This window comes from Drepanopeziza brunnea (assembly GCF_022702325.1).
Source record: "Drepanopeziza brunnea f. sp. 'multigermtubi' strain 214-2 chromosome Unknown ctg6, whole genome shotgun sequence".
Lineage (NCBI taxonomy): Eukaryota > Fungi > Ascomycota > Leotiomycetes > Helotiales > Drepanopezizaceae > Drepanopeziza > Drepanopeziza brunnea.
In genome coordinates, this window is record NW_027094069.1 from 1,432,573 (window position 1) to 1,455,242 (window position 22,670).

At 49.5% G+C, this 22,670-nt stretch overlaps 7 protein-coding genes across 7 annotated transcripts; 3 read left to right on the forward strand and 4 right to left on the reverse strand.

Moving 5' to 3' along the window:
* Positions 1-170: 170 nt before the first annotated feature.
* On the reverse strand, positions 171-494 carry L3040_004238 (uncharacterized protein; the record flags this gene model as incomplete). Its single annotated transcript, XM_066154230.1, has 1 exon — positions 171-494. The coding sequence occupies one exon, from the start codon at positions 492-494 to the stop codon at positions 171-173; it is 324 nt and encodes a 107-aa protein (XP_066011905.1).
* A 2,699-nt stretch (positions 495-3,193) lies between these two features.
* On the forward strand, positions 3,194-5,037 carry L3040_004239 (uncharacterized protein; the record flags this gene model as incomplete). The annotated part of the gene is made up of 3 exons (XM_007288983.1): positions 3,194-3,539; positions 3,598-4,902; positions 4,964-5,037. The coding sequence occupies 3 exons, from the start codon at positions 3,194-3,196 to the stop codon at positions 5,035-5,037; spliced, it is 1,725 nt and encodes a 574-aa protein (XP_007289045.1).
* A 2,582-nt stretch (positions 5,038-7,619) lies between these two features.
* On the forward strand, positions 7,620-10,367 carry L3040_004240 (uncharacterized protein; the record flags this gene model as incomplete). Its single annotated transcript, XM_007288982.1, has 6 exons — positions 7,620-7,681; positions 7,732-7,759; positions 7,816-7,871; positions 7,928-8,177; positions 8,232-9,723; positions 9,772-10,367. The coding sequence occupies 6 exons, from the start codon at positions 7,620-7,622 to the stop codon at positions 10,365-10,367; spliced, it is 2,484 nt and encodes an 827-aa protein (XP_007289044.1).
* A 1,399-nt stretch (positions 10,368-11,766) lies between these two features.
* On the reverse strand, positions 11,767-12,469 carry L3040_004241 (uncharacterized protein; the record flags this gene model as incomplete). Its single annotated transcript, XM_007288981.1, has 2 exons — positions 11,767-12,178; positions 12,342-12,469. The coding sequence occupies 2 exons, from the start codon at positions 12,467-12,469 to the stop codon at positions 11,767-11,769; spliced, it is 540 nt and encodes a 179-aa protein (XP_007289043.1).
* Positions 12,470-13,846: 1,377 nt separating this feature from the next.
* On the reverse strand, positions 13,847-14,912 carry L3040_004242 (uncharacterized protein; the record flags this gene model as incomplete). Its single annotated transcript, XM_007288980.1, has 3 exons — positions 13,847-13,952; positions 14,013-14,613; positions 14,756-14,912. 3 exons carry the CDS (start codon positions 14,910-14,912, stop codon positions 13,847-13,849), a joined length of 864 nt encoding a protein of 287 aa, XP_007289042.1.
* Positions 14,913-18,421: 3,509 nt separating this feature from the next.
* L3040_004243 (uncharacterized protein) lies at positions 18,422-19,253 on the reverse strand (the record flags this gene model as incomplete). Its single annotated transcript, XM_007288978.1, has 5 exons — positions 18,422-18,586; positions 18,638-18,738; positions 18,817-18,975; positions 19,047-19,106; positions 19,163-19,253. The coding sequence occupies 5 exons, from the start codon at positions 19,251-19,253 to the stop codon at positions 18,422-18,424; spliced, it is 576 nt and encodes a 191-aa protein (XP_007289040.1).
* Positions 19,254-20,915: 1,662 nt separating this feature from the next.
* On the forward strand, positions 20,916-22,060 carry L3040_004244 (uncharacterized protein; the record flags this gene model as incomplete). The annotated part of the gene is made up of 3 exons (XM_007288977.1): positions 20,916-21,071; positions 21,177-21,515; positions 21,719-22,060. The coding sequence occupies 3 exons, from the start codon at positions 20,916-20,918 to the stop codon at positions 22,058-22,060; spliced, it is 837 nt and encodes a 278-aa protein (XP_007289039.1).
* Between the last annotated feature and the right edge of the window lie 610 nt (positions 22,061-22,670).

The following is a 22,670-nucleotide window of genomic DNA, read 5'->3' on the forward strand; positions in this document are numbered from 1 at the left end:
GACCTTCGAATGTAATCAATCACGAGCCAGCCGTGTGACGCACAAAAAGAAAAGAATTGGAACCGAGCGAGTTGCTGAAGAAAAGAGTGTGTCAGGAACGAACGGTGATCTCAAGCACCAGCGGATCGAGTCGAGGCGTCGGCATGATTCGGGGTGGGGGAGGAGGGTGCCTATGAGGCCGTATGAGCGAGCAAGTGGTCAGTGGTCTGAGGGCCGGATTCAGTGTTGCAGCGATGGACGAAGTCACAGCAGTCCAGTTGGTTCGTGCCCGTGGAAGGATTCCTGGAGCGGATATGCAACATCTTAGCCATCTCAGGCTGGGCTCTCGCTGCGTTACATCGCCCGCCCGCCGCGAGTGAGAGGATTCGATTGGTGACCTGAGACTGTGGTGCTCCACCTCTGAACGACCCAGAGCCATTCACAGCGGCGACCGAAGCTTGAGGTCGATCATCAGCAAGGACCAGCAGCGTGGAGGTGGTGAGAATGCATTGCATAGTTGCGGTGTTGTCTTGATCTTGATGTTTCGTATCAGGGATGATCGGGCACTGCCGTTTGAGAGTTTGTCGTTGTTGTCCCACCAAAATCTCGAACCCGTGACGAGCCGACGACATCGAGATGCAACTTCTACACTGCGAGCAGATAAAGTAGAAGAGTGAAGGGGACTATGACGAATGTAGACGGAGATCAAGTTGAGGTGCCATACTCTTATCAAATTACTGTAAATGGTCACGCTTGCGCAACTCGGGACTCCTGCTCACTGGTCAATATAGAATATAGTAAACAGTATATCGCTTAAGTTATGGTGCGGAACTACCCGTACAGCGTGATAGGCGGCGGCAGCCCCCTACCCTACCGAGAAAAACAAGCTCATCTATACTTTACCGTATGCATGCATCACGGAAGGCTAGCTTTACGATTCGTAGATCAAAGCCTTAAACGTTAAACTAAGCTTTGGAAGAAAGCAATACAGTAGTACACTTGACGTTTTGGTCGTTGGAGATCCTGAGCTTACTCCGCGAAGCCACCAACCAAATATTTCCGTACCGAAATGAGGATGCAGTAAGTACTCTCGGAATGGAAATGAAATCGTAAAACCCAGAGCGAGCATGGACTCAAAATGAGATGCGCATCGGGGCAACTACTATGCCTCGCTTGACTGAACTGCCTTACGAACCTGCCCGGTCGGAGAGGTTCAAGATTCAGCGACAATGTTTCGTCACTGAAGCTCAAACCTCGGAAAATTGCGAGAGAGTCTTGGAAAATACCAGAGTCCAGCCCTGCCAAGAGATCCCGTCTCATGAACTGTGCAACTTCCGGGTGCACCCCTACTTTGGAAAAGAGCCAATCCAAACGTAGAATAACCAGAGAAGATATCCCAGGTGCGGTGACGGCGATCCAACAAGCTTTCGCGGAAGACCCTTAAAACCTTGTATATACTTGGGTCCAGTCTGATGTCTCTCGTCGTCTCGCTCACACGTACGGAGAGCAACAACATGCTCCATCGTGGAAACGGCGGTCTGCTGCCACCCGAACTCGCTCTGCCGGTTGCATGAATGCCGTAATATTAGAGCTAGCCAGCAGCCAGTAAGCCAGTAAGCAACAAGCACTGCACCATCTCACCCCGCCTCGTCGGGCCTCAGTCTTCAGAGGAGGGCGGATGGATGGGCATGAAAGTCCCGTCTTCGGCACGTCTGTCGCGTCGCCATTCTTTAACATAAAAACGTCAGTCTGGCAGACCAATCGAGGAACGGCAAGCATCACCCAGGAGACTGCGTTTTCCACGTCTTCAGGTGATCAAAGCTTGACCTCAGTCGAAACAGAGCGTCACTTGGCATTTTGCTGCCGTTGGGAGTTCGTGATGCGCTGTTCCACGTGGCGAAGGAGTCGGCGAATGATGAGGAGGAGAGGGTTGGAAAGATGGAAGATGTGGGTGCAGCAGCAGAAGGTGGTCGGCATGAATCTTCGGCATGAATGCGGTAGCATGGGGGATGAACGTCAAGGTGTGTAGGGAGGGCAGTTTCCATGGTGAAACGGGGCATCGGACGAAACTGAGGCCTTGACGGCTATTCGATGCTGCTGGCATGGCTCTGGGTGTGTATAAGCGACGCGTTCTTGAACAAATGGATCTTGAACGAGATCAGGAGCTTTAGCGTTGCGATGTTTGGACGACACCTTGTCCCTCTCTTTGCCTCTTGTTTAAATACAGGAGATCCCACTCCGACTCCGACCGAGTCTTTCAAGCCTCTGGCCCGGAGACTATGGCTGGATGTCCATCATCCTCGAGGCTCTCCCTAGTTGCCATGCTTTGCTCTATCTCGATATCTGGTGTGCGATAGAGATGCATACTGACAAACACAGCGTTACCATATTTGGAAAGACAGACAAGCAGAAGCCTAAAATCTAGACAGACCCAAAGGGATTTTACTTCCTCAACATGATTGGTGCCAACATATACGAAACTATAGGCTTCCACTTCGGTCAAGCAGATGGACTATGACAACAAGGGGGATATCTGTAAGTTGTTCTGCATGTGTGAGAGAGCCTCGGAAGCTACCGGATGACGAATGGAGAGAAATATTGTTATGCCTCGGTCTGAGAAGAGCTTTTGATCTGAGGCTTTAGTATTATCTATAGTTTGTTGCTTTAGAGTGGTCATCTGCTCTCTCAACCGTCTGATGAACCAACCAAAAACTTGACGGGCCAACTTCGAGTTGGAGTATCTTCCTCTGTCACCTCGGAATCACGGGTAGGAAAGATGGGAACGACTTGACAGACAGAGACATGACAGACACTTCGGAGGTTCGGAATCTTCCCGAGCGGCTATCGGGATGAACAACAACGTCAACACGAGATGATTCCCAGACCAAACCAAACCAACCGAGAATCAACAAACTACATACTACAAAAGAATTCCAAGACCAAGAAGATTCGTCGTAGGATGATTGCAGGATACTATCCGCGCCATGCCAACCGGTGCGGCTGGATTATTTCTCACAGGCTCAAATGACCAGTTTTCTTGTTTTGGTGCAGTCCCGGTCCAAGCTCGTGAAAACAATAATAGCTTGGGTCATCACCGCCCTTTGGTATCCGAGCACTCCCATCCAGCTTTTCATATCTTCGCTTCCTAGAAAACGCCTCCCCTCTCTATCTTCTCCAGACTTGTGGAGGCATGGCGTCCACGACGACGAGATCAATGATGCGGCTGCCTGCCTCTTCAATCGGCTTCAGCACGGCAGCTGCTCGCCGGTCCTTCGCGACAGTACCAACTCCCCTCACTCGCGCGCCGCGATCAACGTCCCGGATCCTCTTGCAGCAGAGCAAGTTGCACCAGACCTCGCGTCGCGCATACGCAGATATCGCTCCCGCTCCCGTTGAGAAGGCAAAGAAGCGCCGCTTCCCGTTCTTCAAGACTCTTTGGCGCCTCACATACGCCTCTGCGATTATAGGCACAGCTTATATGGCTTATGGAGTTTATGAGTTGAGACACCCAGACGACCAATTCGAACCGGATCCAACGAAGAAGAACCTCGTCATTCTGGGTACGAATTTGATGCACATATACCGGCATGTTTGTGACTTCTAACTAATCGTCTGCAGGCACAGGTTGGGGCGCCGTATCTCTCCTCAAGAAGCTCGACACCGAAAACTACAACGTTATCGTTATTTCTCCCCGAAACTACTTCCTCTTCACGCCCCTCCTGCCATCATGCACAACCGGCACCGTCGAACACCGATCCATCATGGAGCCTATCCGCAGCATAACCAGACATAAGCAAGCGGCCGTGAAGTTCTACGAAGCAGAGGCGACCAAGATCGACTCACAGAGAAAGATTGTCTACATCAATGACAACTCTGACATCAAAGGAACTTCCAGCAAGACCGAGGTCGCTTATGATATGCTTGTTGTTAGTGTTGGCGCTGAGAATGCTACATTCGGTATTCAAGGTGTAAAGGAGCACGCTTGCTTCTTGAAGGAGATAGGTGATGCCCAGACTATCCGCAAGAAGATCATGGACTGCGTGGAGACTGCCACTTTCAAGGGCCAGACACCCGAGGAGGTCGAGCGTCTCCTTCACATGGTTGTCGTCGGTGGCGGACCAACTGGTGTCGAGTTCGCCGGTGAGCTCCAGGATTTCTTCGACCAGGACATCAAGAAGTGGATTCCTGAGATCAGCGACAAGTTCAAGGTCACTCTGATCGAAGCCCTCCCCAGCGTGCTTCCCACGTTCTCCAAGCAACTCATTGATTACACCGAGTCAACCTTCAAGGAAGAGAAGATTACCATCAAGACTAAGACGGCTGTCAAGAAGGTCACGGATACCACCGTAGAAGCCGAGGCAACTGGCCCTGATGGAAAGAAGACTATGGAGGTCATGCCGTATGGCCTGCTCGTCTGGGCCACTGGTAATGCGGTTCGTCCCATCGTCAAGGACCTTATGGCCAGCATCCCCGCGCAGAAAGACTCGAGAAGAGGACTGGCCGTCAACGAATACCTCGTCGTACAAGGCGCCAAGGATATCTGGGCCACCGGTGACTGTGCCGTCGCAGGTTACGCGCCAACCGCCCAAGTCGCTGCACAGGAAGGTGCCTTTCTCGCCCGCCTCTTCAACACCATGGCCAAGAGCGAAGCCATCGAGAGCAAGATCCACGAGCTTAGCTCGTCGCTTAACTTGCAACCTGGAGACGCTGCTGGCATCGCAAAGGAAATCGAGTCGCATGAGAGGCAATTGCGCCGAGTCAAGGATATCAAGCCGTTCCACTACACCCATCAGGGCTCTTTGGCATACATTGGTAGTGAGCGCGCGGTAGCGGACGTGAGTTGGTTAAATGGCAATTTTGCGACTGGTGGTGGCTTGACCTATCTGTTCTGGAGAAGTGCGTATTTAAGCATGTGCTTTAGCAGTAAGTGCCCTTCTGATAAAATCGACCTGTCAAAAGATCTTGGCTGACGAATACTCTCAAGCTCGTAACCGTGTCCTGGTCGTTCTCGACTGGTTGAAGTCCAAGGCCTTCGGACGAGATGTATCCCGCGAATAAAAAGACAAGCAGGAATGCAGTGCACTATAAGGGAAGATACAGACAACACCATAAGACAGTCGGAGTAGAAGAGAGGCGTGTTTGTGTATAACTTGTTGTTTCCTTTGTTCTTTTTCCTTTTTCTTTTAGAAACGAAAAACTGGGATAGAAAGGACAGCAACCCGTGTACAGATATAGACAGGGTGTTTATTTTATATTTCCCCCCCCCTTTCCATTCAACGGATAGAGGAGAAAACGATAATAGCAGAAGACAATAAAGGATTCAGAGCTCAAGCAATCTTTTCTCTATTTCTTCTTCTTTCTTTCCGCTGATGAGAAGAGACGGGAGGTCCGTCTATAAATGCCCTGGAAAAAACAGGGGGCCGCGGGTGTTGATCGGGTGGATGAGACCTCATTGATATTTTTCTTTTTTCCCGCTCGGGATTCCCGCTGCGCTCTGGCATCTCTGAGAGCGAACGAGTGAGCGAACGGGGAACGTGACGTAACGTGAACTTCTTATCAGTCTATGACATGATCGGGTATTTGACTAGATGATCTTTACTTTACTTCACCAGCGTCTTTGATATTGTAGCCCCCCTATTTTTCGAGAAGAAGAAAAGAGTCGATGGAAATGTAGCTATGTATAGCTTTTATACATAGGTATCTTGATTCGACTTTTGCCCCTTTTTCCTCTCTCTTTTTTCCTCTCTTCTTTCATCTTGGATATTGAATCAGAATCTCCTGGATCTTTGATCGGCTCTTTGTTGGTGTACTCCGTATATTTTATCTGGCTTGCTTGCGAGTTCCCTACATCCCTTGAGAAGGTTGGGAAATGGGTGGTTATAGGTCTGGGGTTCCCTGGCGTAGTGAGCGTTTTTTTTCCCCCGGCTCTTGTTGTTATGGGGAGGACGGCATTGGGTTTTGTTATACGTATTCTGGGGGGTAAATGCAAATTCCTATTCTAGGGAGGCGTGAGATGATTGATTAGTGGTCAGAGAGAGATAGAGGTGCTAACTAGCTAGGCCTGGATCTGTCTGTACGCTAGCTGACCTGTATTGTGGTGTTGTGGATGGGGTACATAACTGTACGGAGGCTGGACCGGAAGACTAGCTGTAAATGATTTCGGGACTATGGTCACTTCATGCTGACGTTTTAGGAACCCCATAGCAGGATTGCGAGTAAATGCCTGATTATTAGGTTGTTGCTGAAGAGAAGCATGACACCGCCAAGCCAAGACTTTTAACCCTCGCGAGGACCCTGAAGCCCTCTTTGGCTTGCAATGTTATTCATATTGGCATCAATCAGCGTGAAAATCTTAGGAAATGGGTCGGCTTCAATCTAGCCTTTCCGTAGCCGCTCCCGACGGATCTGCCATCTTGGCATCCTCACCTCTAACTCAGGGTAGTCTTTACCTACTTGACCCAGTCCCTCTCTTTCTACCATCTCGAGATCCATCGAAAACCTTCCTCCATCACCAGAGCTTCGGCTTCTCCCAGGTCCCCCGTCTCCGGATCTGGCTCCAGTACTCCGTTTCAAAGCCAGAATCACCGCCATGGAAAGGCTGCGACTGGGCACCGCAGTCCTAGCGCTGGAGGTGATGGAGATGCACTTCCACCAGGCTTCCGACGCTTGTGGCCTGCTGGACTGGTTGCTTACAGCTGGGGAGAAGGGTATGGAACTCGTCGACGGCAAAAACTGCGAGCTTGTTTGGTAAAGAGGAAGGGTGATGTGGTAATAACCATGAGATTCTTCGGTGAGGTAGAGACATAATGTGATGGGTTGGTGGAGCCATTAACACAGTCTCTTCAAATTCTCGAGACTTCCTGGTACACCAAGCTTTGTTGGAGGGTATTCGGGGACGGCCGCGCTTGCCGACCGTTCTTTTAGAAAAATACAAGATGTAAGAAGCAGGTACTGAGCGAAGAGATGATTAAAAAATTTGTTCATTTGAATATTCAATATCAAATCCATGACTCGCTGTAGGGACTCATTGTAGCATCGATTCAATAGATTTCTGAGAAGGAAATAGGTAGAGAGGAAATAAGAAAAGAAAGAGAATGAAAACAGGAGAGAAAAATTACTTCAATTTTAATAATCCTGAATTTTAAGCATTGAAGCTCCTTCCAGCTGTTTTTGTAATTGAATCCGTGTTATTCTTTTGGTGGTTGATGATGGTGTTGTTGTTGTTGTTGTTATTATCGTTTTTGGTGGAACTCAGAAGATCACGGGAAGCCACGCAGGCCTCCGTCTGCCTGGAAACGACCCGCCGAGTCGAAGCCGCTCGAAGTGGGTAGAAGCGACACGCTAAGCCTCTTTGGGTGAGCTGCCGTTCTTGAGCTTGCCTACTATTCTACAATCGATTACCCCAACTCCCGACCACTACTTATTGTCACCTCCTTCACCTGCCACCACTTCTTCCTCTTGTCCCAACTACACAACAACAACACATCCACACTCTTCTTGGGTTCCTCGATCTATCGTAGCAACCTCTCACACTCAAACTCACTCTCCATCCCATACACAAGCTTGCCCACCCGCCGGCGACTCCCCACGGAAAACGAAACACCTTCACCACAGCTCCAGCTTCTGGACCCGCCGTCAACATGTCGGCCGAGCCTGGATCACCAGATATCAAGCAGGAGCAAAAGAAGAAGATCAATCTCAAGTGGGTCAAGCTTCATCGGCTTCTTGTGGGCAAACACTGACAGTCACCAGCGATGCTTCCGGTGCTGAGCACAAGACTGTAAGTTGACACGATGCCTGGCAGCTGCTTGGACTTCAAACTGACCGGCCTCCCAGAATGATGATACCGCGACGGCCATTCTGAAAAAGAAGAAGAAGCCAAATTCCTTGATGTAAGAATCTCGCAGGTCTACGTCCTAGGATGTCAAAGCTGACAAGGTGGCAATAGGGTCACCGATGCCGCTACCGATGATAACTCTGTGATCGCTCTGTCCAACAACACTATGGAGACGCTCCAATTGTTCCGTGGCGATACCGTCTTGGTGAAGGGAAAGAAGCGCAAGGACACTGTTCTAATCGTTCTCGCCGATGAGGAGTTGGATGACGGGAGCGCGCGTATGAACCGTGTTGTTAGACATAACCTTCGCGTCAAGCACGGCGATGTCGTCACCGTTCACCCTTGCCCCGACATCAAATACGTAAGCTTCTTTATTCACAGATTAATCTTTAACAAGTTTTGACAATCCCTACAGGCCAAGCGCATTGCTGTCCTTCCTATCGCCGATACCGTTGAAGGCCTCACCGGGTCTCTCTTCGATGTCTTCCTCGCCCCATACTTCCGGGAGGCATACAGACCCGTTCGTCAGGGCGACCTTTTCACAGTCCGTGGTGGTATGAGACAAGTCGAGTTCAAGGTTGTGGAGGTCGATCCTCCGGAATACGGAATTGTTGCACAAGATACCGTCATTCATTGCGAAGGCGAACCCATCCAGCGCGAGGATGAGGAGGGTAACCTGAACGAGGTTGGATATGATGATATTGGAGGATGCCGAAAGCAGATGGCCCAGATCCGCGAAATGGTCGAGCTTCCTTTGCGCCATCCTCAGCTCTTCAAGTCCATCGGTATCAAGCCTCCCCGTGGTGTCCTTATGTTCGGTCCTCCAGGTACTGGAAAAACACTCATGGCTCGAGCTGTGGCAAATGAGACTGGTGCTTTCTTCTTCTTGATCAACGGTCCCGAAATCATGTCGAAGATGGCTGGTGAGTCCGAATCGAATCTCCGCAAAGCATTCGAGGAGGCCGAGAAGAACTCTCCTGCGATTATCTTCATTGATGAGATCGACTCTATCGCCCCAAAGCGTGACAAGACCAACGGAGAGGTTGAGCGCCGTGTCGTTTCCCAACTCCTTACCCTGATGGACGGCATGAAGGCTCGATCGAACGTTGTTGTTATGGCCGCTACTAACAGACCCAACTCGATCGACCCTGCCCTTCGTCGTTTCGGACGTTTCGATCGGGAGGTCGATATCGGCATTCCAGACCCAACTGGCCGCCTCGAGATTCTTCAAATCCACACCAAGAACATGAAGTTGGGTGATGATGTTGATCTTGAGCAGATTGCGTCTGAGACTCACGGTTACGTCGGTTCCGATATTGCATCCCTCTGCTCTGAGGCTGCTATGCAACAGATTCGTGAGAAGATGGATCTCATCGATCTGGATGAGGATACAATTGATGCCGAAGTTCTTGACTCCCTGGGGGTTACCATGGACAACTTCCGCTTCGCCCTTGGTGTTTCCAACCCATCTGCTCTCCGCGAGGTTGCTGTTGTCGAGGTACCAAACGTCCGCTGGGACGATATTGGAGGACTCGAGGAGGTCAAGCGGGAGCTTATCGAGAGCGTCCAATATCCCGTCGACCATCCCGAAAAGTTCCTCAAGTTCGGTCTCTCCCCATCCCGCGGTGTTCTCTTCTACGGTCCTCCTGGTACTGGTAAGACATTGCTTGCAAAGGCTGTCGCCAACGAGTGTTCCGCCAACTTCATCTCAGTCAAGGGCCCTGAGTTGTTAAGTATGTGGTTTGGAGAGTCTGAGAGCAACATCAGAGATATTTTCGACAAGGCCAGAGCCGCTGCTCCTTGCGTCGTGTTTTTGGATGAGTTGGACTCCATTGCCAAGTCACGTGGCGGATCGAACGGTGACGCTGGAGGTGCTTCTGACCGTGTTGTGAACCAACTTTTGACTGGTAAGTCTACGATTATCCTCTTCCGGAACCAGAACTAACCTTCCGCAGAAATGGACGGTATGACATCCAAGAAGAACGTCTTCGTCATTGGTGCTACCAACAGACCTGAGCAACTTGACAATGCTCTCTGCAGACCCGGTCGTCTTGATACCCTTGTCTATGTTCCTCTCCCCAACGAGTCGTCTCGTGCTGGTATTCTTAAGGCACAACTCAGAAAGACCCCAGTCGCTCCTGACGTCGACCTTACTTACATCGCTTCCCGCACCCACGGTTTCTCTGGTGCTGATCTGGGCTTCATCACTCAACGTGCTGTCAAGCTTGCCATCAAGGAAGCCATATCTTTGGATATTGAGCGCCGCAAGGCTTTGGAGGCTGCCGGGGGAGACGTTGATATGGAGGACGATGATGCAGAGGATCCAGTTCCTCAGTTGACCAAGGCCCATTTCGAGGAGGCTATGTCATCCGCTCGCCGATCGGTTTCCGATGTTGAGATCCGTAGATACGAGGCTTTCGCTCAGAGCATGAAGAGTTCTGGACCTGGTGCCTTCTTCAAGTTCCCCGAGGCTGGAGAGGCCGCTGCCAATGCTGAGGGTGGAGCTGCTGGGTTCGGTAATGCTGGTGAGGATGACAGTCTCTACGACTAGTCATTTGTAATCTATAGTTCTTTCTGTTTTGCATGCATGGGAGAATTCCTAGGCCGGTTTGGGAATGGTGTTTCCTAGGGTAGGCCTGTATTGGGAGTCGGGAGAGAAGTAAGCCTTCATCAGTCGGCTGGGGGGCATCAACAAGATTTTCTTCATTTGCTTTTTGCATACATTCGGGCGCAGCGATGATTTAGAGTGTCTCTCCAGAGCACACTTGGTCTTCACTGTACCCGACCGACCGAATAGATTGATAGTCCGTCCCATGAACTTTTCTTACCGTTTATCTTGTGGCAGCCGTCACTTTCATGACTTTTGTATGATCATTATGGAATCATCGCTACAATTCGTGCCCACTGTTTACCAGCAATGCTGAATTTCGAACCAGATCTATGAGCTTTCATTTCATGTATGCACTCTGTCGGTCATCACACACACACACGTATATAATGTATATTTATTGACCCACTGACCTACTGACCTAGGTCCTCATCTCTATAACATGACCGTACTTAACTCGAATTGACAGTTTGTAAACAATAAATCATAAGTTACCATCTCCCAGTACGTCCCCGACCCTACCTGAATCTACCCGAACCTACCCGAACCTACCCGAACCTACCTACCTACCTACACACTACACATCAGCTATAGAGACGAGCGAGCAAAAGAAAAGGCAATGAAAATGATGAAATGTGTGTGCTTGTATGGGCTATGGGGGTATATATACACACACACACACACACACACACATACACACACATATATATATATATATATATATATATACATAAAGTTTTTTGCAAGAACACTTTCTCTTCAATCTTTTCTCTTCAGTCTAGTAGGTTTTGGATGTGGCTATTATGGATGGGCGCTTTTTTTGTTTTTGTTTTTGTTTTTTCTTTGGAGGGTGGAAAAGGGTGAAGGGAGGGAAGGGGGGATGAGGATGCTTGATCACTGGTTACATGATGAGACGAGAGAGCCTCGCTTGTTGTTTGGATATATCGTAGTAGTAGGAGGAGATATATTATAGAGCATCCCTCGCTTGCTGCAGCTACCCTGTAGATTTGTGGCTGTCTTATGTGTGCGGAGGGGAGGCATACATGGTATAAAGATACATGGTATAAAGGTTGCTGCAATGATCTCTCATCAGTACATGTGCATATACATAAATACATCTATATTCGCGGCTGTCCCATTTTTTTCGTTCCTGGCCCGTTTGAACGCCGTCTTGAGGGTCCAAGTGTACATATGATTTTTTCCATCCCGGACTACTTCTATTTCGTCCTGTTGCCTGGAATCCAATTCCAAGTCCAAGTCCAAGTTCTCGGCACGGTACCTATATGGAAACAGAAAGGGAGAAGGAGAGGGAGGGAGAGGGAGAGGAGGGAGGGGGGGCTTTTCATTCGGGAACCTCGCACACCAGCTCCAAACACTCCCTCGTAACCTTCACCCCCTCCTCAACCACTACCCTCGGCAGCGCCAGACTGACCCCTCCCTCGCCTCTTCCCCTGAAGCCAGGTACGTCCTCCCCAGGCCTCCTCTTCACGTTGCTTACTCCGTTGACTTTCCCGCTCGCTTTACTTGAGTTCGCCGTGGTGGCTGTTGGGTTGGTGCTGGTGCTTGCGGAGGCGTTTTGGGCGAATGCTTCTTGAGCGAGAGTGTCGTCTTTGATGTCTTGCAGGACGCGCCGCATGAGCTCTGGGAAGGAGGTGTATTTCCCAGAACGGAGGAGGGAGAGGGCGTGGGCTTGGAGGGTGGTAGGCCAGTTCGCGGGGTGGGCGTGGAGGGCGTGGAGGAGCGTATCGTGGATCCTGAGCGGTGGTATTAGTGTTTGCTTTTTTGAGGGGAGGGAGTTTGTTGTATAAGGTGATGGATGGTAGGGCACAGTTTGAGGAGGGAGGGGTGCGAAGAGGGGCATGTTGCTGGTAAGACGAGAAGAAGAAAAGAAGAAAAGTAAGCAGTGAGCGAAAGTACTTGGTAATATGCCCGTCTCGCAGGAGCGTCATGTTTATCTGAGACCGCAGCTCGGGATCCTGGGTCGTGGGCGAGTAGTTCGAGGCGGCCTTTGGCACGCGGACCGGCGTCGTGGATCCGGATGGCATTGTGCTGGCTGCTCTTTGGCACGCTCGCTCTGTTCTATTTCTCTCTGGATCCTGCCTTCGACCGTTCTCCTCCCAATCTTCCAATTCTCCCTCTCGGATATCTCAAAGCTGGGAAGTTTGGGTTGACGCTTGACTGCGAGGTTGTGGTTTGTGGTTTTATGGATTGGCTGGCTGTTGGGTTGGGGAAGGAGAGTTGGCCAAGAGTCACGGTGGCAGATATAGAATGGAACTGCTGGTAGGTATTGTGTTTGTGTTGTGTTGCTGATGTGATGTGTTGAATTGTCGGCTTCCTTGGTGAGTGAGCAGCATAGCATTCAACCGCTCACTCACTCATTGCTTTGCGACTTGCGACTTAGGCGCGAGGCTGAGGGTGGGGCAGCTCGAGAAGGCTACCAATCATAGATCAAGAGAGAGGAGTGAGGGGCCGAGCCGAGAGTGACCTAGTTGGACCTTTGGCGAGAACTCAGGGGTTTAAGTGGGGCTACTTGCTTTATGTATCACAACAGGACGATATCAACCAACAACCAACAACCAACAACCAACAGCCAACAGCCAACAGCCAACAAACAACAACTTATCACATATCACCGATTTCCCAACATCTGAAACTGTACTCCCGTTTCAAACTATTCCTAATGTTTCGTCATAGCCAAATGTCGCGACCTCACTGGCTCCGTGGAAGACGTCGACCTCCTCAAGTCGTTCGCCAAATTGAAAAGCTGCGGGAGGCTGGATTGACGATCATCATGCCACTCATTGCCTAACTCAACAAGTGTTCATTCTTCGAGACCAAGGAAGGATTTGTATTAAAAGGAACGTGTATAACTATCCCTGACTTCGTAATCCTGTCCATCAAACCTTCTTTTCTTTTTGCTTCGAATACCCACCAGTCCCCATCTCCCACTAAGTATTTCTCCTTCTGTTCTGCATCAATCCTTTTCCAATCCGAACAGTTGAAGAAGTCAGTCAACTCCAGCCACTCTGCAGCAGGCTTCGATCACTCAGCACTCTAGCTGCATCTCGTTCTTCGTTTGATTTATTTTCTGCGTTGCGCATTTGATCCGTTGCGTCATTCCAGAAATCACTAGGACGCCAGCAATATCCTTCATAAAGCAAAGAGTTTTGGGAAAGGACTCGAGAGACTATCACCTCTCGATCCCTCCTGTCACAAACGACGTGGAGACCGTGGAGTGCCACTACCCTAACGGTAGCACTCGAATCTGCCGCGTTTTTTGCAAGTCGAAGCATTCGCTATCCCTTCCGCGGGCAACGTGTCAAAGCTCTTGCTGGCAACGCTCTACCTGCTGTCGTCACTGCTGTACGGTGTTATCTATCATCGACAATCCCCAAAGTGGTGGCGGCGAGCCTTATCACAACCTACGTTTTCGGAGCCGGCTTGGGACCCCTACTGCCATTCTCATTCACAATGCTGCGCAAACACCTTGGTCTGTCCCTTGCACTGCCTACAGCGCTCGCCTTGTCCCTGTCAAATTTTCAGGAAATCAGAAATGAATACATTTCGTTATCATGTCTGTTGACATACGATACGCAGATGGTCAATTGCAAAAAGAAGGATTTCGACAGGGGATGCTCAAATGATTGCATTGCGAATCTGTTGACCATACAAGCAGATGTGCGAGACGCCTGCGTATCCGCTAGCGTAAATGCACAAACACTATTGGGGATTATCAAGAATGGAGGGATTTTAGCGGCGCTGTGTTTTTCAACGCCCGTATCAGAACCACCACAGGCTTCTGTTACCATGACGATGGTACCAACGACCAAAGCTACAACGAAACAGATGGCTACTCCTACGACCTCATTGATGTTTTGGTCAGTATCGAGTGGAACTTTGGCCTCGAAACCGACACCCACATCGACAGGGATTGCAGCAACCTCTTCGGCTTCTAAAAAACCAACAATCTCTACACAGCAGGCGTCATTCCCGGAAACGATAACTTCGGCGATACCTCCTATCCCCTCTTTCACCTCTTCCACGACATCCGCGGAAAGTTTATCCACTACGACATCCTCCAAGGATGGCGCTGCAGCCGCCGGGTCCAGTGCCACCCCGAAAGCGACATCCAAGCCAGACGGAGGATCAGGTGGCGGATCTCCCTTCGATATATCGAGTAGTGGGAGCACTGTTGGATGTAACCTGGTCTGGTGTGCAGTTTTGGCGATAGCATGGACGGGTTTTATGTTTGGATGGTAAGGTCTTCTTCGGGCTTAGGTTTGGAATATGAGATGACCGAGGTCCGAAATTACGAAAATTTCTACACGAACTTGGATTGATACGTTTGGAGAGAAACGACTTGAAAATGGTTGTAACAGCGACGGGCTGTGATGAAAGGGCGGATTGGTAGAGGAATATCCTTAGCCTTATCAGCAAAACAGGCAGCATGGCGGTGTGGAGTTCTGGGACAGAGGCCCCGGCTGTCATGTCAAGCGCACTTGTGTTCGATACCACTCCTTGCTTTACAATCAAATAACTCGAGTACGGAAGCCCTCTGAATTTTGCAACTGCCCACTCGAGAACTAATATGAATTCTCAATGCGCGCAGAACGAGGGTTCAAACGAAATGTCGTTTTCTGCAATATGCAGGTAGGATTGGAGTCCACGGGGGGGGGCTATTTCTCCGTCTATATGTAACTATTTACTGCCTGCGATATGCGTGCTACCATATCTTTGTCTGCGCATAAATCTTCTTATCTGCAGTTCTCTCAACATTGTTTACAGGTTGTTCAGATTGGGCGAGGGGGGAGGGGCGGTAAATGGCTAGCTACAGCTGCCTTTCATCAAAGGGCCATAGGGTCATCGGGCCAGCTCATCTTTCTCTCTTCTTGACACTCGTTACGTCCAGACCAACAAGTACAATAAATGAAAAGGACTGATGTTGATGACGGCCTAGATGCGGGTTTCGAAGTTTTCGACTCGAGGAATCCGAGCTCCTTGCTTAGGTAGGTAGGTAGGCAGGCAACAGGTCTGGATCGACGGAGAAAGACAGGGTAAGCTGAGGGAGGGATTTGAAGGTTTCCCTCCGTAGGTAGGCTAGACAGTCAGTCGGTCGGTTAGAAGTTTGAGTAGAAGGCAAGGAAGCAGTTCCGCAAAAAAAAAAAAAAAAAAAAAAAAAATAAAAAATTTAAAGAAAAGAAAAAAATGAAAAAAAAAGGGGGGGGTGTGGGGGGGTTCTTTGCTAGGAAGGTATGAGAGGGAGAGAGAGAGGTTCGCGCGAGCCTTCATTCTCTGAAATACGTCCAGCTCCTCCTCCCTCTTCCGAGCTGTACGCGTATTCGATGATATGACATATACTTCGTATTAATCAGAGATTGTAAAGTGGTCTAGTAGTAAATGAAATGAAACTGTAGCTATGAGTCGATGCGCGGTTTCTCTCTCTGTTCCTTCATGTCGGTTCATCAGTATCGACCTCGTTTCGCTCGGGGAGATGGACAGGGTTCGCTTAGCGCGCCACCTATTTATGGCCCCCAAATTCCTGGTAAACATCATTAGATAGCCATTCCGGGGGGCTTCGTCTCCTCATATCGAAGGAATCTCCTCCCCTGATTCTTGGGGGGGTAGACAGAAGTCAGATACCATTCAAACCCATTCTTTTGCAATTGCAAGAACCTGCGTGCTAAGCTAAGCACGTTGAAGGAGATACGAGAGAACGTTCGCTTCCGGCGAACCAACACTTTACGAATGAATTCTTTGTTTAGTATAGTGAGTGGTACTTAAGCGAGAGCAGAGGGGGGAAAGGGGAGGGGCCTCTCGCTTATCAGGTGGAAGAAAAATCGATTATTTATTTATCTACTTTAGGGAAGTGGTTTCCGTAGATGTGGATATCGACCGGTCGAGGAACATGATGGACTAATGGTTTAAGCTCACACTTGCTTAATGAACTGGGAGACCCATCTTGACATTCGGAGGTTGACTCCCAGGCCCTCGCAAGTCGGTCCGGGTAAACATGTTCAGTTAAGATTACAAACTGGAATCTTATCTGTGTCCCACGTCACAGGTGAGTTTCCAGTTGAGTTTTGATCTTTTTCTTTTCTTTCTGCTTTTTTAAGGAAGAGCCGGGGGGAGAGGGTTGGTGCTGCTTTGAATTTCTTCCAGATTCTCATACGGAATTCCCAAGACCCGCCACTCCCCAACCTCACCGACCCCAAGCCTAAGCTTCATTTTCCCAGCAGTGTAACACCTTAAGAGCAAGAAGAGGAAGTGGTCTTGACAAGAAGGGATTAGCTGCCGTTCCGTGACGAGCGAGCAAATCGGATCCCTGCCGTCTAAAGTTTAGGGGGCAGGATTATCCGAGAGGAAAAGATGAAGTGCCACTATCTCGGTATCCACCGGCCTGTGAGATATTGCCGGAGGCAGCTTTCAAGCTTTCAAGCTTTCAAGCAGGAAGCAGAAAGAAGCCTAGCCTCTGGAGGGCCCAGAAACCAGCCCTCAGGAGAAAGCTAGAGGATGCGCCTCCAGGCAAGACCCAAGGTCCCGCGCGAGTACCTACCTACCTGCCTACCTACCTACCAGCCTGGATGAAAAGCTGCTGCACACAAGGCTCAGCTCAGCCAAGGAAACGACGTCGATTTTGGCAGAGAGCTGCACTTGCTGGAAAGATGAAGATGGGGATGGCTTCGGCTGGCCATTCACGCATACAGATGCCTGGCTGGCTACGCACCCTCGGCCGCAGCGGCTTCACAGCTCGCACCATGGAAGAGTCTGGTCCTGACATGTATGTACGATCTTGCGAGGTCCTAGCCCTCGAAATGGCCTGGAGAGTGGAGCGAGCGCTCGGGATCTTGTCTCCTGAGCAGTTGACGGAGGATGCCACGGTCCGCAAAGTCCCGCAACATGCATCTGCGAGCAAGAGAGAGAGAGAGAGAGAGAGCTTGGACTGGTACGTTGGAAAGGCAAAGAAGCAAGCCTAGGATCTTTTAGTGAGTGAGGCTGAGAGCCAGGATCACCGTTAACGAAGGCTAAGATTGGAAGAGGAATCTATGATAGGGGGCAGGGATTCTGAAATTGTTGAAGAATCTGAGGAGGGCAAGGCTTTGAGGATGGGAATAGGAATGTCTCCGAATCAGCGGGTGGGATAGGACGTACGTTCGCGGAGGGGAGATGGGCAATGATTATGGGCCTTTGGAAAAGAGAGTACATACTTGAACTCAAAAAAAACCGAGACGTTCTCAGCACTTGGATATCGAAGTTTCTGGGCTTCAAGAAGACTAGTATTATTAGGTGACTTTCGATTGAACATGCGTACGTGTCCGGGATCTATTTCGACATTCTGCAGAATACAAAGCTTGAAGAGAGAAACAGCAAGGGCCTAGGGTCGATGACTATCAGCCAGCTAGATAACTAACCCTCTTATGAATCAGTTCAATCAGTTATAGAAAATTTCAGACTCGCCAGAGTTTGGATATTTTATTCTCCTCTTTGTGTAGAATATGTACGAAGCCTGATGCAAAGGCGAGAGAGGGCGATGGAGTCGAAGGACTTGGTGTCGCTCTCAGGATATTCAAACGACAGACTCGATGCAATGCTGAGCAACTATTGAAGAACTTCTTGGTACTTGATACTCGATGCTTTTAACCTTTTATGAAGCCAAAAATATATAGACACAGAAGAAGCTCACTGGAATCAACGGGCGTGGAAGCAGACCTTCGCGAATTACTGACCCAAGTCATGACAACAAATCAGACATAATCAACGGTGATGGTGTTTGAATCCTGCCTGAGAGGGCTGGGCTATCGACTTGGTAATGGGTTAGTACGTGCTGGGTACCTTTGAGGTCAATTTGTGCACTGTGTAGAACGACTTGCGTTGGATGTTTTGTTGTGTTATCATTCTTCAACAAACAGCGTTGCCCTTCCAAACGAATCGAGAACTTCTCCATTGACCACTATGCTACATTTACACCTGCTCTGATTCCCCCACATGAGTATTCCAATCTATCTGTATTCAGGGCGGACATAGTCGGCGAAGGTCTTTGGCTCCTCGTACTTGGCATGGTGGTCGTGTCCGTGGGCATGGGGATCGTCTTGTGGGCCAACGTACTCCATCTTCAGCACGTTGCCGCACTCTGGACATCTCTCGACAGGGCGTTCCCGAGTCATCTAGTCAATCATCAGTCTCATGCCCCAGCTTCGACGCACGCCCAAACATACCGTGAGCCAGATGACGTTGTGGGAGTCGGCAGGGAACCCAGTGCAACCGGCGTATTGCTCGTCGCCGAATGACTTGACCATAATTGGGTTGTCGAGCGTGCCTGCGTTTCCCCATCAGCAACTGATCTTCCTACTATCCGTAGCGCACCCATTCAATTGTGGTCTGATTTCGAGCGTACCTAGTCGGGAGGCATCCAATGGCTTCATATCGAAGATGTCAATGCCTTGCATCTTTCCCAATATTTCTAGTCGTTCTAAACCAGTGGCCTGCTCGAGATCGGTGGGAACGGTTCCTGGCGCGGCTCCGGGACCGAACAGGTCGGCCTCGGTCTTGATATCTGCATACGCGCATCAGCACCCACTCACTCCGCCCAGAAACCCTCCATGAAGCTCAGATTTCGTATCGTACCTTGGAACTTCTTCAGCTTGTTCTCGTTGGCTCCGCTAGGGGGTGAGGGGGCGGCTTCTCCTGTGGTGCCGGAGTTAGGACAATGCGATGAGTTGCGGATCGGGAGGAACTCGTACTGCGCACAATGGAGCTTGTGAAGCTACGTTTGACTATAGGATTGACTGCCGCTCTGCGTGCGGCAGCAAGGGCAGGGCGTGAGAGAAACATGGTGGCTTCGATTGATGATTGTTAATCGATTGTTAATCAACGGAGGGCATCCGACGACTGAAGTTCAAGGGAAACCCGACACGCTAAATGCTCCACACGTGACTACATATACTATATTTATAAATTGCAACGACATGAAGTTGCTTTTTCGGAAAATATGTTTGAGCAATCGCCACGAACCGTATGTTTATTCCTGATAAACCCTTGTCTTATCTCCAATAGCATCTCAGTGCTCCTCTGATTTCCTCGTGGCCTAGCTACCCGCCATTTCTTCGCATCATATTGCTGAATAGAGATCATACCCCTCGACAAGAAAGACAAGACAACCTTCGATCAGCACATTGTATAGAGGTAGTATTTCTCCCTATCTATTACTTCTAAAGTACTTGCTGATCATCCCGATCGTTTTCAAATGGCATACATAGCGAGTCTAGTAATACTCCTGCCGCCATTCCCGAGATGGTAAATCGACTCACATATACTCCAAGCGCAACACGCAGCTCACTTCTTCGTGGAAATAGGCTCAATATTGCAACCAAAATTTTAAGCGATTTCTTGCGGTTATGCCTGCTAAATCCTTGAGCCGTCTGCCCTGGGAGTGTTCCGGTGTTCTGAGGTACTTTTATAGCATGAAGCCCAGCAGCACTGAGTACATCCGGTGCTGAAACAGACTTGGAAAAGCTGTATAGCAGCTACCTAGCAGCTCGCTATTTGCATGCGAATATTGTCAGCACCAGCATTTACCGACTCGGCCAATGTGATGCAGCTGAGAATGATATCGAGCTGTAGAGGAGAAAGCTGTGCTGGCTCGCTATCACGGTCTCTTTTACCTCATTGCCAGTTTGACAGTCCCCAGGATTGCCAGAGGGAAGATGGCCCACCTGCTTTGGTCTTCTGGACGGGAGTCTGATTGCTGTCTGGAGGAGGGCTGGGATTCCGCCTAGCAGATTGCGACGTAGCAGCTGCCGAAGGTGGGTGCCGAAGGCTTGCAGCTAATGATGGTTTCTATAAAGCCAATTATTAGTCTGGATTTCTTCCTTCTCAAAAGCATCTCACTTCATATCGTTTCTTTCAAACTTGCTTTTTGTACGTGTTTGAAATTTTGTGCTTGTAGTGGAGGAAATGCATATAATCTTGTGGAGGAGATAGCTAATCGCTTCTTGTCTACTCTCTCAGAAAAAGAAGATGGTGTACAAGAAACCCGGAGGTAACCTAACGAGCTAGAACAAACGGACTTTTTGGATAAATTGCACGTGCACACGCGAGACTTAAATCGCGTCGGATCAAGCTCCTTAGGTATAAATTTTAGCAGTCCATCGATTCACTTTTCAACCCTCTTTCTTTGAAGTCAAATTCTCCTTCAGTTCGACTTTGGTAGTCCTTTCTATCCAACTCACCGCTGCACAGCCTAGTCCGGAAATATAACTTCAGACCTCAACGTCTTCCGACGAACTCTTTCTCACCTCCCCATCTCACCCACCACCTTACCACCTCACCACCCCAAGACCGTTCGACAACTTTCTTCAAATATTACAACAACGACGGCTTCTTCTCTGGTATCCATCCCCCTGCCTTCCTATCTTCCGATCTTGGCAATACACTTGCACACTTTCCTATCAAAATTTACTTTACTTCACACCTTCATACCAAGTCGAATCCAAGATGCCGCTACGACCAACTTTCGACCTCTATGAGGCCCTCGAGATCGATGCTACTGCTACTAAAGGGGAAATCATATCCTCATACCGTCGTCTTGCTCGTGATCATCATCCCGACAAGAATCCCGATAACGCCGAGGCCACGGCCAATATGCAGAAGGTATGCCTGCTCTTTCATCAATCTATCCACGTTCCTCAATACCCCAGGGACGCTGTGGTCTTATCCTCCTTATCTATATTTCAGAACTGACCCTCCTTCGTCTAGATCAACGCGGCATATGAGATCCTCAAGAACCAAGAGCTCCGTGCCAACTATGACCGCCAAACCCCGAACACTCGATTCTCTTTCAACAGCGACCAATACCAAAGCGGAGATGAATATGACGACTGGGAGAACTATTCCTATGAACAGGAGGAACGCGGTGATTACTTCGATGGCTTCGGCTTCGAAGGATTCCCTTTCGGCGAACATGAATTCGGCTTTGGTGGACGTAGCGCTCGCAATCTTCGCGATGACGCTCGGGCAGAGTTGATAAAGAAGATAAAGGAGATGGAAGAAGCCATGAAGAGAGCAGAGGAGCTACGCGTGCAGGCCAGAGATCAGGTCAGTCGTTCCATTTTTCATTTCTTCATACAGAGGGGAACCCCATTTCTCGAAGTTCGGTCAAAATTAAGGGGTCCCTTCCTGCACTGTCCCCCAGATTTCGAACCAAGATCGAGGGATCATATCTCTGATTTTCCATGCTGTTCCAAAAGCCTTGAGGAGGAAGTAGCTAGCTGAACAGCATGAGCTAATACACTGAACAGAGAATCAAGAGAGAGGCTGAGGTTAAAGCACAAGCGGAACAAAAGGAGCAGAAGCAGAAGCTCGCCGCCGAGGAGAAGGAGAAGAGACTGCGCAAGGAGAAGAGTGGTCAAGAAGCCATCTGGAAGGCGAAGAAAGCGACCACCCCGTCTCTTCAACGCAAGTCATGCCTCCACTCTGAGTTCTGGCCTCGTCAGCAGATGAAGAGCAAATTTCAGTGCATGGGTTGTCTGCGAAAGCGAGGCCCAGTTGGGTTCAAGTGTCCGTACTGTTCATCACTGCAGTGCCAGTCTTGCCTCGATGACTTCAGAGTCAAGCGTGCTGCTCGCTGTGCAGCTCCCTAGGGATTTCAGTTGTCATTTTACGACAGGCAGCAAACAGCTTCTCGTCATATAGCATGCCAGTCACCTTGGCAGGGGGTCCACATTTCTGTTTTCTTTCTGTTTTCAGGCGTAGTAAACATCGAGGGGGCAGGTGGTAGGAGTATGGCGTTTGTCTTGCCATGTGGCAAAGATTTCTTTGCGACATGCGGATGGATACGTTTATGGATTTGTTTCGTTAGGCGCGCGTGTGGAGCTGGATAATCGGATGTTCGATACCAACAGGTCCCATGGAGAGATCTCACTTAGTTTATGCTTTCTGCGGCCAAGTCAGATACCAAATCATAGAAGGAATATGAGGCTCTTGTCTAAATTTCGAGGATCTCTGAGAGTACCATCGGTAGGTAGGTAGGCATATGCAACTATTCTGGTGTTCTCGTTCCGTGGTGAGCGTTATTGATGCCAGTGATCTGGACCCAGCTTGCGAGTGCCCCAAACCCCGAACTCTTTTGATCATTCTTGTTCGTCATGTAATAAGCCTGCACACCTGCGAAGTAGGGGATTGCGTCGTCATCATAAGGCCGGAGTTGGAATGTGGCTGTTGATATATGTTACCATAATTGATCCATGACAT